This window comes from Panthera tigris, chromosome D3, assembly GCF_018350195.1.
Source record: "Panthera tigris isolate Pti1 chromosome D3, P.tigris_Pti1_mat1.1, whole genome shotgun sequence".
In the NCBI taxonomy this organism is placed as follows: domain Eukaryota; kingdom Metazoa; phylum Chordata; class Mammalia; order Carnivora; family Felidae; genus Panthera; species Panthera tigris.
The window spans coordinates 3,070,691-3,089,009 of record NC_056671.1 but is presented as its reverse complement, the minus strand read 5'-3'; the positions used below and the strand labels follow the sequence as shown (position 1 = coordinate 3,089,009).

General features: G+C 55.6%; 1 protein-coding gene across 1 annotated transcript in view; it reads left to right on the top strand.

Moving 5' to 3' along the window:
• Positions 1-16,504, top strand: part of TMEM132C (transmembrane protein 132C) — a gene marked incomplete at its 5' end in the record, with an annotated part of 204,335 nt that extends 187,831 nt beyond the window's left edge. Inside the window, 4 exons of the mRNA XM_042962803.1 lie at positions 6,952-7,157; positions 8,537-8,810; positions 9,800-9,991; positions 15,221-16,504. Coding sequence (XP_042818737.1) covers positions 6,952-7,157; positions 8,537-8,810; positions 9,800-9,991; positions 15,221-16,408 — 1,860 coding nt within the window. The remainder of the gene's footprint in view (positions 1-6,951; positions 7,158-8,536; positions 8,811-9,799; positions 9,992-15,220) is intronic.
• Positions 16,505-18,319: the final 1,815 nt, after the last annotated feature.

Sequence of the window (18,319 nt, the reverse complement as noted above, 5' to 3'; positions counted from 1 at the left end):
CCTGTGTGTGTTCCTGTGTATGTGTGCACCTGTGTGTGCACCTGTGTGTTCCTGTGCGTGTGTGCACCTGTGCATGCACCTGTGTGTTTTCCTGTACGTGCGTGTACCTATGTGTGTTCCTGCGCGTGCATGCACCTGTGTGTGTTCCTGTGCGTGTGTGCACCTGTGTGTGTGTGCATCTGTGTGGCACCTATGTGTGTTCCTGTACATGCGTGTACCTGTGTGTGTTCCTGTGTATGTGTGCACCTGTGTGTGCACCTGTGTGTTCCTGTGCATGCACCTGTGTGTTTTCCTATACGTGCGTGTACCTATGTGTGTTCCTGTGCGTGCATGCACCTGTGTGCGTTCCTGTGCATGCGTGCACCTGTGTGTGTGTGCATCTGTGTGGCACCTATGTGTGTTCCTGTGCATGCGTGCACCTGTGCATGTGTGCATCTGTGTGTGCATGTACCTGCGTGTGCACCTGTGCGTATGTGCACCTGCGTGTATGCCTGTGTGTGCAAGCACCTATGTGTGCACCTGTGCGTGTGTGCACCTGTGTGTGTGCCTGTGTGCAGTGGGGGGTGGGGGGAGCTGGCAGCCCTGAGTGGCCGCTGGGGTAGGGAGTGTGTGGTGAGCCCCATACCTGAGCACCAGGTACTATTTTAGGCACTAGGGATACGACCCTGAACAAAACAGTCAGCAAATTTTGTTATCCTAGAGTTTGTGTTCTAGAGAGAGAGGACAAGTAATAACCACAATAAATAGGTAAAACATATGGTGTAAGGGAGGGCAATAAATGATAAAAGAGAAAAATAAAGCAAGGAAGGGGCTTGGGGGAGTTGCAATCCTAAGTACAAATGTCAGAGAAACAGGGTGTGTGCGTCTGGGAAGTTTGCGTCTGAGTAAGGCAGCGCCTCTCCACTCAGCGCTGCTGACGCTTGGGGTCTGCTGATCCTTCGTTGGGGGCCATCCTGTGCGGTGCGGGATGTCGAGCAGCACCGCTGGCTTCAACCACTAGAGGCCAAGTGCACACCTTCCAGCTGGGACAAGCCGTCCCCTGGTTGTGACAACCAGAAAGATCCCCAGGGACCGTCGGATGTCCCCTGGGGGACCCGCTGGCCCCTAGCTGAGAACCACTAGGCTGATGGGGTGTGGAAGGGCCAGCCGGGGCACAGGAAACAAACGAAGATGCATGGACAATGCGTGGGACGGATGGCAGGGGTGCATCAAGGAAGGGCCTGTACCCCTCTAAGGATTTGTCCAGAGTTAAAAGGGTTCTGTGATTCACACTCAGTTGTACGCGTGAGCCCCACATGAAGACAGTAGCTTCCAAGTGGAGAAGAGCTCTCTGTGTTGGAAATGCCTGCTGGTCTCTTCAGATCCCTCTAACCTCTCCTCCTGCTCCGGGAGGCCAGTCTCTGTGGGGTCTGTACCAGGCCCCCGGTTCCCCGCGCACTGGGGCAGAGGGAGGCTCCAGCAGACAGGGGCGGAGCGGGGAGAGCGGTCTGTACTCTCATCCCTCTGGGCCCCTTCCAGCAAGCTTACAGGCTGACCACGGCGGCCTCGTCCACCAAGGTCCCCGCTCCCGGAGGCAGGCGCCTCTGATGGGGCAGTGCCCACGCTGTGCTCTGACACCTGCTCCTCCCCTGGCCTTTCCGGTGGTGGCCACATGCACCAGTGTCCTGGGGCTGCCGTGACAAATGACCACGGCTGGGGTGCCGAAAGCAATACTGTTCTCCCACAGTCCTGGAGGCCGGAAGGCTGAAAGCAGGGTGTGGTCAGGGCCCCGCTCCCTCTGAGGTGCCCGGGGGTCCGGGTCTCCCAGCTCCCGGTGGCTGTGGTCCTAGCTGCTCCTCGGCTCGTGGCCGCATCTCTCCGCGTCTCCCTGTGTCCCCACATCACCCCCGAGTGCTTGCGTCCACAGACTCCAGTCCTCCGTGGCCCACGCCCCAAGCTGGTAATGACCTCATTTCAGATGACATCTGCAGAGACCCTATTTCCAAACCGGGTTCATTCTGAGGTCCCGAGTGGGCGCGGATTTTGGAGGGTGCTCCTGAACCCCCTCCATCCCTGTATCTCGCCTGCTGCACCATCACCTGCGGGTCTCCTGGAGTCCCGTCTACACCTTTGTAAGGAGTCCCCTTGTCATGCTGTCCTCTGGGCTGCGTGCAGCATCCATTCCCTGCCCGGGTTTGGACCCATCCAGCCCATGCAGGCAGGTTCACTGGGGACGGGCCAAGAGACCAAGGGCCGGGCCGCTCGTGAAGAGTATGTAGACGTGATCCCTCTCAGGCTCACTGGCCGGTGGCCTCTCAGCCCCTTCCTGTCCCTGCCCACCCACCAGCAGGAACGGAGATGACCCAAGACCCACAGGGCACGAAGGGTGACTTCCAAGGCCGCAATCTTGGGATGCCGCCCGCGAAGGCAACACAGTCAAAGCCGTCTGCCGAATCCTGCAGCCTCCGTGCTCGCAGACCCTAGCCTTCACGCCACCACCCCACCGCGGCCAAGCCACAACCTCGGCGAGCCCCCGCTTTCTCATCTACAAAATGGGATCACGACTGCTGCCCGTAGCTCCAGAAGGGACCCACGTGAGGAAAGCACGTCGCAGATGTAAAACAAGGCATAGCTACTGCACAAGACCGTGCAGTATTTTATGTGAACACAGCAAAGTACACACGTATACTCAGGGAATGTACTCCCTTACACGTATAGGGAATGTAAATCTGATTTTTTTGTATCTGTGCTTAATTTCTGTTTCCAGCCCCCAGGCTCCTAAACGGAAAAAAAAAAAACCCACAACACTATGCCAGGAGTTTGATTTCTAAACATATTAAGTTTGAGATGCTAATTAGAGATCCAAATGGAGATGTTGAATAAGCCATTGGGTTCTGCAGGCAGGATGCTGGGAGTCATTAGCACCTAGGTGGTTTAAGTACATTATTACAGTAATGAAAGGAAGGTGTTCTAGACTGGATGTCTGGGTCCCCCCACTCCAGTTCCTAGGTTGAGACCCTAACCTGCAATGTGATGGTATGACAACGTGGGACTTTAGGGAGGGGACTGAGTCATGAGAGTGGAGCCCTCGTGGATGGAATTCGTGACCTTACACGAGAGACCCCGGAGCCCTCTCTCACCCCTTCCGCCAGGTGAGCACACGGCGATGAGACAGGATGGATTCTCACCAGACACATCCTCTGGGGCTTCCAGCCTCCAGAAGCGTGAGAAGCTGTGTCTGTTCTTGACCCCCAGCCCGTGGTATTCCCTTACCGCAGCCCGAATGGACCAAGACAGGAGATAGAAGATGCCGTGGAAACGGAAGAAGGCCAATCGCACTATTTGAAGGAGTGAGTCTCCATGCGTGGTCCCCAGATTTGGAACGTCAGCATCACCCAGGACCTTGATAGAGACGCAGAGGTGGGGGCCCCACCGGGATGTGAGACTCTGGGGGTGGGTCCAACAGTCTGTGTGTTGACCCACCCTCTTGACGCTCAAGTTTGAGAACCTGCTTGGCTACTTTCTCAGACAACAGTCTCGTTGGACGCCAATGTGCCCAGCAGATGGCTTTACTCTCCCCGTGGAAAGTGGTCCCCAAGTGGCTCCCAACGGAAAGGTGGCGTCACCGGGAAGTTGCCAAGGCCCAAATGACAACAGAAGATGCCAACTGACCATGTGCTGCTCAACCAGACCCATGCTGGCCCCTCCGGGTGCCAAGAGCAGACATCAGTGGCCGGTTCAGTGGCCATGATGTGTTCAAACTGGATACTTTAAAGGTCAGAGTGAGCAGAGGCCAGCGGGCAGCTTTCTCAGCGGGAGGGCCATCCACCATGAAAGATGAAAAAGAGTGTCAAACGAAGCCAAGGGACTGAAAAGATTCCTTTGGGTTTTCGGTTCCTTTTTTTTTTGGCAGCTAAGCTGGCTCATTTTGCGATATTGTGGTTCTCACTTGTAGCCACTTAGGAGATGATGAATGCATCCCGAGACTTCCCCAGACATTTATGCCACCTGCAGGATTAGCAGTGACAATGGCTCTATCATGCACCGCGACTCGATACCCTTGGCGTTCCTCTTAATTATTTATATATTCTGGAGCAGCCGCGTTCCCTCCCACCAGAGCTCAGGAAGGTAATAAATGAGGAAAGTCAATGGCCTGTAAATTACAACATTGATTAAAGAAGTGATTACTGATATAACTCTTGCTTGGCTATTATGCTAATGGCTGCCCAGATCCAGGACCGTGTTTACTTGCTAATGGCGAGTCTGGGACGGCAACTGAAATTGGTTTCCACCCTTAATCAGTAGGTAAACATTTTTAAACCACTCTTGACCATGAGTGAGAAGACCCATCCGTGTGTTTCCTTCCCAGCTGCTCCTGCCAGTGTCCCCAGCAGATGGAGGAAACTCTCTCAGCCCAGCCCTCACCAGCTGCCCTTCCAAACAGAAGTGAGAGCTGGGGATGAAAATTGGGCCCAGGGTAGCCATCCGTAGTTCCCAGAGGCTGGGGAAAGAGGGGTGATCGTGCAAGTTCATTGCTCAGCAGCGATGTGATTTAACTGGGTCCACAGACCACCTCCCCCCCACCCCCACCCCCCCGCCGGAGACGCTGCTTTTTCTAGAGCGCACAGTCCCGACAGGAGACAGATCAGCAAATTGGCAATTACAGCTTAGTATGTTAAGTGCTATGTGAGGAGTCCGTGTGTGACTTCATTAACTCTGGAATGTTATGCAAAACTGTAGGTATATGCATTTCCATGGCAAGAGTGAGCTTGACTTGTGTTCTCAAAGGAGTCAGTGACCCCAAAAAAGTTAGGAAACACTGCTTGAGACCTTTCTGGAAGCTTTCAAGTAAACTTCTTGTGTTTCCACTGCTTTTGGCTCCATTGTATCTCATTCTCCGACCACATCTCCCCTCACCCTAAGATCCTTCTTTGGTTGTCTTGAAGCAGGCATCCCCATGAAGAAAGGGTTCAGTTCATTCATCCACCCAGCTTTCCATCAACCCATCCATCTATCCATCCACCTGAATATATGTATACATACACACACACACACATCCATTCATCCACCCACCTATCCATCCATCCACTCATAATTCATTCATTCATTTATCCACCCATCTATCCATCCATCCATCCATCCATTCATCATTCATTCATTCATTTATCCACCCATCTATCCATCCATCCATCCATCCATCCATCCATTCATAATTCATCCATCCATTCATCCACCCACCTATCCATCCATCCACTCATAATTCATTCATTCATTTATCCACCCATCTATCCATCCATCCATCCATCCATCCATCCGTTCATCATTCATTCATTCATTTATCCACCCATCTATCCATCCATCCATCCATCCATTCATCATTCATTCATTCATTTATCCACCCACCTATCCATCCATCCATCCATCCATCCATCCATTCATAATTCATCCATCCATTCATCCACCCACCTATCCATCCACTCACCCATCCATCCATTCATACACCAACCAAATGCACATACATACATTGGTCCTTTCAGTGTCCACTCTGCCAAGTTCCTGCTTCTTGAGCATCTGGTGTGAAGAACCAAGACATCAGAGATTTAAAAAAGATGTACTTCTTTCCTTCAAGTATCTCACGGTTTGGTGGTTGATCTGGACACGTGGGGCCAGTATAAATCATATCTTATAAACTTGAGTATGCAAGACAGCCATGTCATTTCTTAAAAACCCAACTTGATTTCTATTCTCAATTTTCAATTCATTAAGGCTACAGAACATAGTCCCAGACTAATTTCCAGGAGATGTGACTGTTATCGCCCAGGTCTTGGGAGAGGGGGCTTCTAGTCTTCACGTGTCCTGCTTACAGTCCCTAGGGGCATCCAATGTCAGAGTTACCTAGGATACGGTCCCTCCCCTGTCCATGGCACTTCTCCAGCCCACTTTCAGGGAACACCACAGGCATCTCCCTGCTGTTTCTTCCCCGCCCCCCACCCCCGAGCATCCATGGGGCTGTATATAGATTCATCTCCCTAAGGGTTTAGACTTTGGAACACACTGCCTTAATGCTTGCAGACTTTTATTTTATTTTCTATTTGTTTATTTTGCTTTGTGCTCTATCTTGTCTCTCTCCTGAGGCAATGATGTGGTAGGAACTGGAAAAGCAAGGGAAGGACTACATGGGGAGGGAACATACCTTGAAATGGCAATGCTGCCATTCGCAGGATAAGCAATTATAATACAAATGCATAAACCATCCCAGGGGGTCGGGGAGGTGCCTGGCCAGGCCAGTAGGGAAGGGAGGGCGGCCCAAGGAAGCCCCACATGCAAAGGCCCGGGGGTCTCGGAGACTGTTGGGGCTGTGATCAGGGGGAGAGTGAGTCAGGCTGGAGAGGAAGGCAGTACAAACCCTGCAGCTCTGGGGGGCTGGTTGGGGTGACATGTGGGTATGGCTCATTTTATGAGCAGACATCACCTCTGGGCCCCACTCAGAGTTCGGTCTCAACTGCGGATCTGTGCAGGTTCCAGCTCACGTGGGGGTGGTACCACCTTCCACCTTGGGCTCCTACTGTTTTCTATCCCGGGGCCTTCTCAGATGCCATGCACCTGTGTCTCAGCCTGGACGTGCAGGGCAGTTAACACACGGGCAGTGAGAGAGAGGAGCTGGGAGATAACGTTCCTGCCTCTTATCCTTCAGGTGGGCAATTTTGTAGGCTTACATGAGGTTCCAGAGAAACTGATCCACAGCAAAAAAAAAAAAAAATGCGCCTTCCTATTGACTCTTTCTCTCTCTGTCTCCCTCACTCTGCTCGCTGGCCCCCACTGGGGGCCATCTCCCAAGTAAACCGAATGCACTGAATCCTTATCTCAGGCACTGCATTGGGAGGAACCTAAATTAAGCATGTATGCTGTGTGGAAAAAAAAAAAAAGACACATGGAAGAAGAGCGGTCTCCATCCCCTTTCTGTCTCCGCAGGTATCTGACGGCTGTGATTACGTCTTTGTCAACGGCAAAGAGATAAAGGGCAAGGTGGACGCGGTGGTGAACTTCACCTACCAGCACCTGAGTGCCCCCCTGCACATCACCGTGTGGGTGCCCCGACTGCCCCTGCAGATCGAGGTCTCTGACACAGAGCTGAGCCAGATTAAAGGCTGGCGGGTCCCCATTGTGGCCAGTAAGAGGTGAGCCCAGGATGCAGAGATTAACCAGAGGCGTGATAACAGTGGTTTTATTTACTGACCACACCACCGACGGAGCCAGGATAGGGCCCGGTAGACGCCGGTAAAATGCTGTGATTACATTTTCTCCAGCCCACCGGAGGCCCAGGATAACCAGCCGGGAAGGAGGCTGGGAAGCGGCAGGATCCGTACCACCCCCAGGCCGTGTGCACTCTACGCTTGGACCTCTCCCAGACCCTCCTGAAACAGGCTCCCCCAGAATGAAGCGGCAGAAATGATAGGTGTTTCTAGCCCCTCAGCACCCTGGGGGAATCTGAATTGGGGGTTATTTTCTCTAAGCGAAAGTGACTCCTTTTTCTGTGCTTTGTGAATATCCATAAGCTTGATAAGCTCTGTGTGCATCGAATTATTGCATAACATTTCATTGCATTTATGTTGGACTATGGTGTTACTGTTTTCTCTTTAAAAAAAAAAAAGGCTCTTTGTTCTATGTGACTCTGGATTGTCATACGTAGGAGCTGGGGTCACCCATCCTGAATGCTCAGGGCTGTTTTCCAGAATCTTCCAGGCACCTGGTCCTCATTTTAAGGGGCAATGAGTGCTTGAGCAAACATACACTCAGCACGAGCCCCTTGGGCCCGTAAGAGGCAACATCCCTCTCTGCAGGGAGAACTTGAAAGAATCTTCTCCAACTGCAGAGGGCGGTGGTGAATCCGGGCGATCCTTCAGATTGTTTAGTGGTCATGAATGACCTAGAGAATGAGCGTGCCCCGTGCCCCTGGGGAGGGCGACCTGAGCCTAGCCGCCACTTTCTAGCTCTGTGAGCTTGGGCAGGGTCCCTAACCTCCCTCCCCAGAAGATAAGAATAATAACACCCGTGTTATGAGATTAAGAGTCCATACGTGTGGAGCCTAGAAGGTCACATCTCAAGAGAGTAATACAGCTCTGCCCAATAGAACCTGCTGCCGTGGCGGAATGTTCTAGAACCACACTATCCAATATGGCGGCCGCTAGCACATGTGGTTAGGGAGCGCTTGGTATATATAGCTACTGTGCCTAAGAAATTTACATTTTTGATTCATCTCATTATTCATTTAAATTAAAGGGTAAGTGGGCACACATAGCTACCAGCTACTCATTTACTGGACAGTGTAGACTTCGTAAATATTAGCTCGTAAGCCATTTGTCAATAAATGCCTTCAGGAGAGGGATGTCCGACCCTCTGTGCTGCCTGTGATGGGAACAGCACTCCCGTGGGCTCCTGAGGCCCCCGCCTGGGATGTTGTCCCCTGGAGGCTGGGGCGGGCACCTGCCTGTCTGGCCTGTGACTCCAGAGTGTCTGAATCCATTCCTGGGACCTGAGAGCTTCTCGTTCCCCCAAGGCCCACGCGGGAGAGCGAGGATGAAGACGACGAGGAGCGGCGGGGCCGGGGCTGTGCCCTGAAGTACCAGCATGCCACGGTGCGGGTCCTCACCCAGTTCGTGGCCGAGGGCGCCGGCCCGTGGGGCCAGCCCAGCCACCTGCTCAGCCCCGACTGGCAGGTGGACATCACCCACCTGGTTGCAGACTTCATGAATCTGGAGGAGCCTCACGTGGCCACACTGCAGGACAGCAGGGTCCTGGTCGGGCGGGAGGTCGGGATGACCACCATCCAGGTAGGAAGCCAGAGCTGGGCATTTCCGCCCTGAGCACCGTGCCGGGCTCTGGGGGAGGCTCCCAAGAAGGGTGGGTCATTGTGCCCAATTCCTGGCCCCCAGGATGGCATCCCCGGGACACCAGAAGCTGGGCTAGGACCAGCCCGGGGGGGCCCCAGTCTCGTCACGAGCACAGCTGGGAAGGCGGTGGTCACAGCCCCTTAGCACCTCACGTGTCCCCTCTCCCAACTGCTGTGTGCTCCGTTCCCGACACCTGCCAGCCCTCCCCGTCCTGCCCCTGTCTGCCAACCCTTCATCCCGCTGTCCACACCTGACATCTCCTACACCTCTCAGAAGCCTCCTCCCCTCCCCTGCATGCTGCTCATGCTTGTGGCCGGGGGAAGGTGCCTCCCTCCTTCCCATAAAGCATTTAGTCATTCTGCCATGGACCCATCCAGCAAACCTCTCTTCGAAGTCCTACTACCCTTTTTGTTCAAGGAAACACATGACAGGGAGTGGTGGGCCTTTTCCCAAATCCCTCAACTTCCACCTTCCTGACTGTACTTGGTGGGGGGGGGGGGCGGAGAGGAGACTATAATTCAGTTCCCCCACAGTTACTTCCATAGTTCATTTAGAATGTGATTCAGGTTGCACAAAGTCAACTCGTGTGCGACTCTTCATGAGCCTCGTCAGCAGGATTGATTGCCATGCACAGTTAACCAAGTTGTGCAGGGTACAAGAGTCCCTCATCTCAATGGGAGGGGTCCTTTCCCTTTAAAAACAGAATGGATTTTAACACTTGTTGTCCTCTCCCCACAGAGCTAAAGTGTCGTGGGGAAGGGTGGCTTTATCTGATTCTTGCAAAGGCCTGGCGTGGGCTGGTGTATCTCTAGGGAAGAAGGTGGGAGGCTCCTTCACCCCGTACTCTGGACCCAGGCCCGGGGCAAGAAGGAAGTGTTGCCGGGGAAGCTCCCAGCATCTGGAAATCTTCTGTCCTGTCCATCCCACAGGTATTGTCCCCGCTGTCAGACTCCATCCTGGCAGAGAAAACGGTCACCGTGTTAGATGACAAAGTGTCAGTGACGGACTTGGCCATCCAGCTGGTGGCTGGGCTGTCCGTCACCCTCCACCCCAGCACGGAGGACAGCAAGGCCATCACGGCTGTGGCCACAGCTCAGGAGCTGCTTCGGACTCCCAAGCAGGTAGGGATGGTTCTAGAAGCCGGAGTTCAAGAGGAGCAGGGCGCTTGCCGTGCCTGACTCCGCGAAAGGGGCGGGAGGAGGGAGGAACGGAGCAGAGTCGCTGAACCACAGTCCAGAATGCAGTGATGGGGAGGCTGTGAAAAGCCACAGGGCTACGTCATTCCAGTCGTGGGCTCTGTGATGACCCAGACAGGTGATGCCCAGTGCGCAAGTCTGGTTCCACAGACTTGGTGGTTTACAACAAGGCCCGCTTATTAGCTCAGCTCGGTGCGTCGGGGGCCGGGGCGGGCTCAGCTGGGTTCCAGGCTCAGGGCACCACAGGCCGACAGCAGAGTGAGCCGGCGGGGCCCTTCTTGGCGTGTCCTGGGGAATAATCGGCCTCCACGCTCGTTCCTGTCTCTGCACTTCTGTGGCAGGTGCCTGTGTCTTTGGTGGCTGTTCCCCGGGGACCCCTCTCGGCTCCCTAAGGCCACCCGTGTCCCTTGTCACTTCCCACACCCCCACTGTCTTCAAAACCAGCAACATGCATGGAGTCCTTTTATGCCTTAGACCTCTAACCTCCCCTCTGCTGCCTGCTAGAGAAACCTCTCTGCTTTGAAAGGCGCACGTATCTACACCGGGCTCAGCCAGATAATCCAGGCAGGTCTCCCTATCTCAAGGTCAGCTGCGCCACACAGCACAGGATCATCACGGGAGTGGCATCTCATTATGTTCCCGGGTTCCAAAGATCAGGGCGGGTCATTCCAGAGAGTGTGCGGCTGCTAGCTGACTTTGCCCCAGGGTGTCAGCAGGAAGGTCCTGGAATACGTTCACATCCACGTCAGGCCCCCATTGATGGCTTCTCTCCTGGGGGCGTGGCGTTTTCTACTCTCTAAGGAGCAAATTGAGGGGAGCGGAGCAAAGTGAGGAGACAAGGCAGAGAACATGGAGCTGTTTGCTCAGAATGGGTAATTAATTAGGGCGTGATTGGCCTCGCAACCTTCCTGGCTTGGGGGCAGGGGCCCCGACCCCCATCCGGTGTGTCCCATCTGTCTTCATCGGCTGATGGTAATTGGAGGTCCCCGCACGGACTCTGGGGGGATTTATGGATGCAGTTCATTTGATTTGCAGACATGACTCTGGAAAGGATGGAGCTTTAAATCATTCCTGGGCCTGTGTTGTTTTAAGTCATTCAGAATTTCTCATCTTTGTGGAAATGCACTGGCCTCTCCTGGGCACGTCCTGGGGTCCAACCTCACTGGAACCAGCTAATCACCTGACTGAACCCTCAATCACACAGCAGCACCGACTCAGATGGGTTTCGGCAAGCCCGCGGGGTTCTGAAGGCTTCATCCAGACTGTCTGCCACTCAGGGGGCTGGTTTTAGGTGAAGTTCTTTCCCCGTCTAGAGTGTGCGAAGAAAAATTAGTTCAGGATGGAAAGTCAACCAGGATGAACTCACAGACCGTGTGAACAGTGTGTTTATCCCAACCCTCGGCGCGCGGAAGGCCGGCACCTTGTTCTTGATATTTCAGCCCTGAAATACAACGTGGGAAAGATTTTTACACCCATAAATACGAGGGCAATCGTATATACTTTGTGCCTCATCTGTTCGGAGGAAAGCCAGGACAGAAGGGTGAAACGGGAAATCCCCTGGGCCTTAATGCATTCGATTTACCAATTAGAAGGGGGGTCTGTCGGATTGTGGGACTTGCCATTGATGCGGACAGAGGGGACAAGGGTGGGAAGCAAAACTCCTGAGCCATATTGCCTGCCTTAGTTTCGATCCCCCAGAAGCTGAGCCTGCCATGAGGATTCGCCATCAAGTGTTTAATTTGAGTGCTGGAGGGAGCCCCAATACGGGAGTCGGGAAGGGCTACAAGGGATAGAAGACAGCAGAGCGCGCTCCCCACCCGCGGCTGCCTCCGTGGACTACTGGAGCCCGAGTCTTCTGGGGAAACCACCAGCCAGTGTTGACCAGGGGCCAGGGAGCTGGGCTGTATGTCACGTCTCCTATCAGTCATTGTTGAGGGCTGCTTTGGGGGGGTGTTAATTCCTTGGCACTTCTGGCTACAGACATGGCCACGTGGCTTCCAGAAGTCGGAGAACTCCCTCAGACAAAACAGTCTTGCACAACTGACCCCTGAGCGGGCAGACACCGAGAGGGGGAGTGGGCAGGTGCCACCAGTGAGCGCCATGCCATCCTGAGATTTCGGGCACGGTCTCACTCACTCCTCTCAAGCAGCGGGTGTTGGCCTGGGCTTCCAGTTAGTGGAGACAGAGCCCAGACCAGGCTGGCTCCAAGCAGACATCGGTATTTATCAGTTCATGCCTGGGGATTTGTCTTCAGGCCAAGCTAGATCCAGCTGTCCTGAATGCTAGAGAATGTTCCAGCCACTCGTTCCGTGGATCCTGATGTCCCCATCTGCCTTCTCCACATTCGTTCTGTCTGGAACTTCTCACCGAAACCTGTCGGTGGCTCTCGTACTGTCCTTCCTTTCCTTCCTCTTGCCTTTTTTGGTGTGTTCCGTCTCTTTTGATCCCTGTGATTGTGTTTTGGGTAAATTCCTTGGCTCTGACGCCCTGGACATGGACTCTCTTCCCCCATACGTGTCTAATCTGCTTTGCAAACTAGCCGTTGGGTAATTTCAGCTGGAGCATTCTTTCACGAAGTCCTCTCCAAGCCTCCCTGTTTTTTGTTTTTGTTTTTTTTTCCCCCTCAGCCTTCCTCTCAACGTGGTGTCTACTGCGTTCCTTGTCCCTTGAACCGTTTTATTTCATGGGCCATTTTGTCGTTGCTGCTGGTTTACTTTGTTTCGGTTGTTCTATTATCCAAAACCCTTGCCCTGCTGATCGACCTGCGTTTTTTATGATTCCCTCTCATGGTAGAGCCCTCCCTCCTAGGGACTGTAATTTTTTTTTTTTTTTAAATCAGAAGCGCCTCAGGCTGTGGCTTCTTCCCTTTGCTCCCGACAGGAAATCCTTGTAGGCCTGCATTTGCAAGGGCCCAGCCCCAAGTGCCTCTTGCTGTCGGCGGCCGGGCACCATATAGGTCGTGCACCTTCAGACCCCACACCCAGGTGTGGGGACGCGGTGGGCTTTTGATTTCCAGGGGGCACATTTTCCAGGCAGTGCTCAGAGCACAAGCAGGCATCGTGGCTGTTTCTGGCCCGGGTGGGTAGGACTTTCTCATCGCCCCCCGCCGGGTCTCGATAGCCCTGCTTTTACGCAAGGGGTCCCATCCCCAGAGGACAGTCCCTAGGTGGGCATGAGCATCCCTGCCACTGGCTGGCAGGCCTTCTGAGCAGCTCTGACACCCGTCCCCCCTCCAGCCCACCTCGGTAACAGCTATCTGTATGGACCCCTCTGGTACGCGTTCCCTCTTCCTTTCTGGTGCCTGGGAATTTTCATGCTGTTTTGTATATTCCCACCCGGCTTTTAAGTGGTTGATCCTCAGCCAGTCTACTTTGTGGTTGGACCATGCTCTTCAGAGAGTCTCTCTCTCCATTTCTTAACTCTTCTTCCCCCTGCGTGGGCCTCCTGTTCCAGCGGAGCCCCCCAAAGTGGCTACAAGACGGCCACTACCGCCGCACACTTGCACCCCAACTCAGCATCCCCGGGGGCTGCAAGCCTCCCATCTCTGGTTCCCGCCGAAGCCCAGGGATCCCCTCCTATTGGCTGCTTTCTATCCTGAGCCCCTTCCCGAGCCAATCACTGTGAACTGGGTGGTGGGATGCTCCGATTGGCCAGGGCTGGGTCACATGCCTAGCAGGGGCGGGGCCAGCCCCACCCTCATCCCGCCCCTGCCCCGCCTGCCCCGCGTGTGCTCGCGCCCTGAGCAGGGAGGACTCGGTTCTCCAAAGGGAAGCTGGTGTTCCAGTCCCAGGCGGAAAAGAGGGCTAGAAAGTGTCCAGGCCAAGCAGACGTCCATCTCAGACCCTGGGGTGGAGGGGTTCACACTCTCAGCTGGGGAAAGCGGATTGTTTGGGGGAAAAAAATTGGGGGCCAGGAGAAATAGTGCGTCCACGTGTTTAACTCACAACTCATGTCAAATTCTCGGCCCTCGGTTGTCATGCCCAGAAGCCAGGACCACAGAGGACACAGCATCCTTCACCCGTAACAGACCCCTGGGGTGGCGTTAACTCTTCCCTCCCCGACTCTGCTCCTCGATTCTCCTCCAGCGCTTGGGGCAGACGGTCCCAGGAAGTTCAGTCCGGCCTCGGTGGTGGCCGGGGCCTGCCCCTCTCCTCCTGGCCTCCCCGCCCCACCCCCAGCTCCCCTACACAGGCAAGCACATCCCCACCTGTGCACACGACCTGTCCCTGCGTGCCACCACTCACAGCCTTGTGTGTTTCTGTTCTCCCTCTGGCTCCGGGCGCCCTCTCCGAGGCTCCCCCGTGTCTGGCATGGGCTTCTAACCCATGTCCCTAAATGCCTGGTCTTAGAAAACACGGAAGAATTCCAGACACATGAAAATTATCGTGGTGAGTGGCCGTGGTGGTGGGACTCCGGACGGACCTCTGGGCTCAAACCCCCCATTTTGCCACTTGCCTGAGCCCGCCATGCTGTCCGTGATCCCGCCTCCTCACCTGCAGCAGGAGAAGAGGTGACAGTAAGAGTAATAGAGTGATAGTAAGAGCGATACCTCGGGTATCACTGTGAGGGGAAAGTGAGTCCGTCCTCAGAGGGCACAACAGTGGCGGGTTCCCAGGACGCACAGCCGCCACTGCCATTGTGGTGGCTGGAACATCGGTGTGCCAAGGACGGCCCCCCGGCCCAGCTCCCAGCTCCTGGGAAGGCGTCACCTTGTGCAGCCAGACAGACTTTGCAGGTGTGAGTAGGGATCCCGAGGCAGGGAGATTACCATGGGCCACCCAGACATCTCAAGGCCGGACCCTCCTCAGAGGAGGTGGGAGCATCAGAGCGAGCCGTAGGGAACCTGCAGACTCCGCGTGGAGTCTGCAAGGAAAGCCGTGGGGCCGTCTCCGCGAGGCTTCCTGGTGGCCCTCCCCAGCAAGGGTTAGGCTGGAGCTGTCCCTGCACGTGTGTTCTCATTTAACTTACAGCGATTTTCCGATCCTGACGTAAAACCTGAATGTTTTCTCCCCAGATTCATCGGCCACCGGGTCTGGATTTGAGTCCAGCTCCTGATTCCTTCGGGTTCTGTTCTAGGCCGGCGGGCAGGTTCCTAAGAGGAGAAGCATCCCCAGGCCTCACGCTGCGGCCTCCTAACAGCCTCTCTCCTTGCAGGAAGCCGTGGTCAGCACGTGGCTTCAGCTCAGCGACGGCTCGGTGACGCCCCTCGACATCTACGACACCAGGGACTTCAGCCTGACCGCCACCTCCCTGGACGAGGCCGTCGTGTCCGTCCCCCAGGCCCGCTCTCCCAGGTGGCCGGTTGTGATGGCCGAGGGGGAAGGCCAGGGGCCGCTGGTCCGAGTGGACATGACCATCGCAGAGGCCTGCCAGAAGTCCAAACGCAAGAGCGTCCTGGCCGTGGGCGTGGGCAGCGTCAGGGTCAAGTTTGGCCGGAACGACGCCGACTCCGGTCCCGGCGGGGGCGGCGACGAGGGCGAGATCAAGAACCACGCCAGTGACCGCCGGCAGAAGGTTCAGGAGCCCGAGGGGCCCCCGCCCGGCGGCTCCTCCGTGGAGCGCGAGGCAGGCGCCCCCCGCAGAGGCGGCACGACGGCCCGGCCGCTGCTGGACAACAGGGTGGTGAAGAGCAGCCGGCCGGACGCGGGCAGGCCGTCCGGAGAGGGCCAGCTGCAGAACATCCCCCTGGACTTCACCAACTTCCCGGCCCGGGTGGACCTGCCCCGCGCGGGGGGCGGGCTGGGGGCCAGCGACCTGCTGCAGACCGCGAGGGGCCTGAGCGACCTGGAGATCGGCATGTATGCCCTGCTGGGCGTCTTCTGCCTGGCCATCCTCGTCTTCCTCATCAACTGCGCCACGTTCGCCCTCAAGTACCGGCACAAGGAGGTGCCCCCGGAAGGCCAGGCCTCCGTCACCCACTCGCACGACTGGGTGTGGCTGGGCAACGAGGCCGAGCTCCTGGAGCAGGCGGGCGAGGGGTCCCCGCCGCAGGACGAGCGCACGACCGTCCTGGACCGCGGGCCGGGCGGCAGCGAGGAGAGCAGCTGTCTGTTGCTCAACGGCGGAGCCCGGCAGCACACGCAGGGCCGGGGGCACGGGCCGGACTCGGGGGGCAGGCAGGCCAGGGACCCGAAGCCCGAGCCCCTGCACTCGCCCACCTCCAAGAGGAAGAAGGTGAAGTTCACCACCTTCACCACCATCCCGCCAGACAACGGCTGCCCCAGCGTGAACTCCGTCCTCGGTGGCGGGGGCGAGGACATCAAGTGGGTATGCCAGGACGTGGCCGCGGGCGCCCCCGAGGAGCTCAGAAACTACCTGGAGAAGTTCAAGGAACAGGCGTAGGCCCCTCCGGCCCGCGGCTCAGCACCCCGCCCCTCGCGGGGCTCGGAGTGGGTCTGGCTCCGGCGTTGGGTGGGATCCGGGAGGGGCCGGCGTGGAGCGGGGGACGCACCCCCGCCGTCAGGCTGTGCGGGTCCGGGAGCCTCCGCGAGGGGCCGCGTGTCTTTTGTAGCAAGGATTTTGTAGCAGTCGATGATGGCGGAGTTTCGAAAGTCAGCGGAGCCAGCTCTGGGTGGGTTGCTGACCGAGACCCTGAACCACACAAGGGCCACGTTAGGAAGGTGATTTTACGAGTTGAAACATAACCCAGACAAGCTACCAAAAATTATTTGTTAAAAAAATGCAAAAAGACAAATAAAAAGACAGAAGGAATCATCTCTTTATTTATATTTCTAATAAAGTAGCAAAATCTACAACGAGGTCCTGCTAAGGCCCCATTTCTGTTTTAGTTCAGTGTCCCCCCCCCCTTCCGAGAACGGCCGTCTCTGGGAAGAGACCGTCCCAGCCCTGGGTGCCCTGGGATGATGAATCTGAGGCTTTTCGATCTTTCCTGGATAATCTTCTCTTCTCCCACATTTCCTTCCCTCCTTCCAACAAGTTTTCTGTGTCCTATGCTGCCATCTGATTTGTATTTAATGTTTATTTCCAAGGACCAAAGGGTATATTTTTCCTGATTTAAACATACGTTATATTCGTATACATTAGGTGAATTCTTAGAAATAGTCTCCATTTATCCATCCTTTAAGTAGTAAGTCTGATGCTCTTCTGTACTCCTCCAGCCTTGTTGATATTTGCTGGGGTTTAAAAATCAAAGGGGGGGCGTCCCCTGGATCTTGACCTTGCCCTCCACCACACCCACCCCCCAGGCCACAGCCTGTGGGCGGAATGCTGCCCGAGGCTGTTCCAAGGGGACCCAGCCAGCCGCGCGGAGCTCACAGAGCCCAGCACCCAGTGGCTCCCCACTCAGGGGAGGTCTGGTCAGATCCACGAGGGAGAGATCGCACCCAAGAGAAGTCTGCACCTCCTCGCGCGGGACATCTGTCACGAGACCCGCTGACGCTGAGAAACGAGCCAGGATAAAAACTCGGGGAGGGTTTTTGAGTCGTCCCTCTGACTCTGTGGGGCGGAAAAGGCCAGCGTGGACGAACACGATAAAAATCTGTGTTAGATGGTCAGCCAACTGTGGTTTTTAACAGCCTGATTGTGTAAGCAGCACATTTGCAAAGACGCATTGATCCAAAGTCAACTGTGTGTGGCCGAGAGAGCACCGTGTCCTGAATGAGCCTCCTCGGTGACTGCCAGGCCCCGGGGCCTGCTCTGGGCAGGCACCGCTCACCCGTGGGGCTCGTTGTTTTTATTTTTTTAATTACTAAAATCAGTAGCTAAGAAAGGGTCCTTGGAGCCTCGTGACCTTTTCCAAAGGCTATTTCTAGCACATATTACAGACGGAAGGGAGATATTTATTTATATCTGTGATGCCAGTTGTCATTAAAACGCTTTCCATGCCTGGACAAGTCAGTACCTTGTGGGGTGTTTCTTTTTTCAGTTAGCTCCTAGTTCCTCTCCCGCCGAATGTACATCTGTACAACTTGCTGAAGAAACCACCTGTCCGCTGGGCTCGAGGGAAGACAGCACGTACGTGGGTCCCGTGACTGATGCAGAGGGAGTGCTTCCCGGGACCCCCTCGTCCGCCGTCACCCCCACCAGCGGCTCTCATGCTGCGCGTGCCTACAACCGCCAGGAGGGCTCATAAACTACAGGCTGCTGAGGGGGCTCCAGAAACACGCATTCCTGACAAGTCCCAGGGCAACGCGGATGGGGCGGGTCTGAGATCCACAGCAGGTAGAGGAACACCTTGACACTGGGTGGAAAGGGTGGGAGCCCTGTCCGGGGGGAAAGGGGCTTCTTTTATCG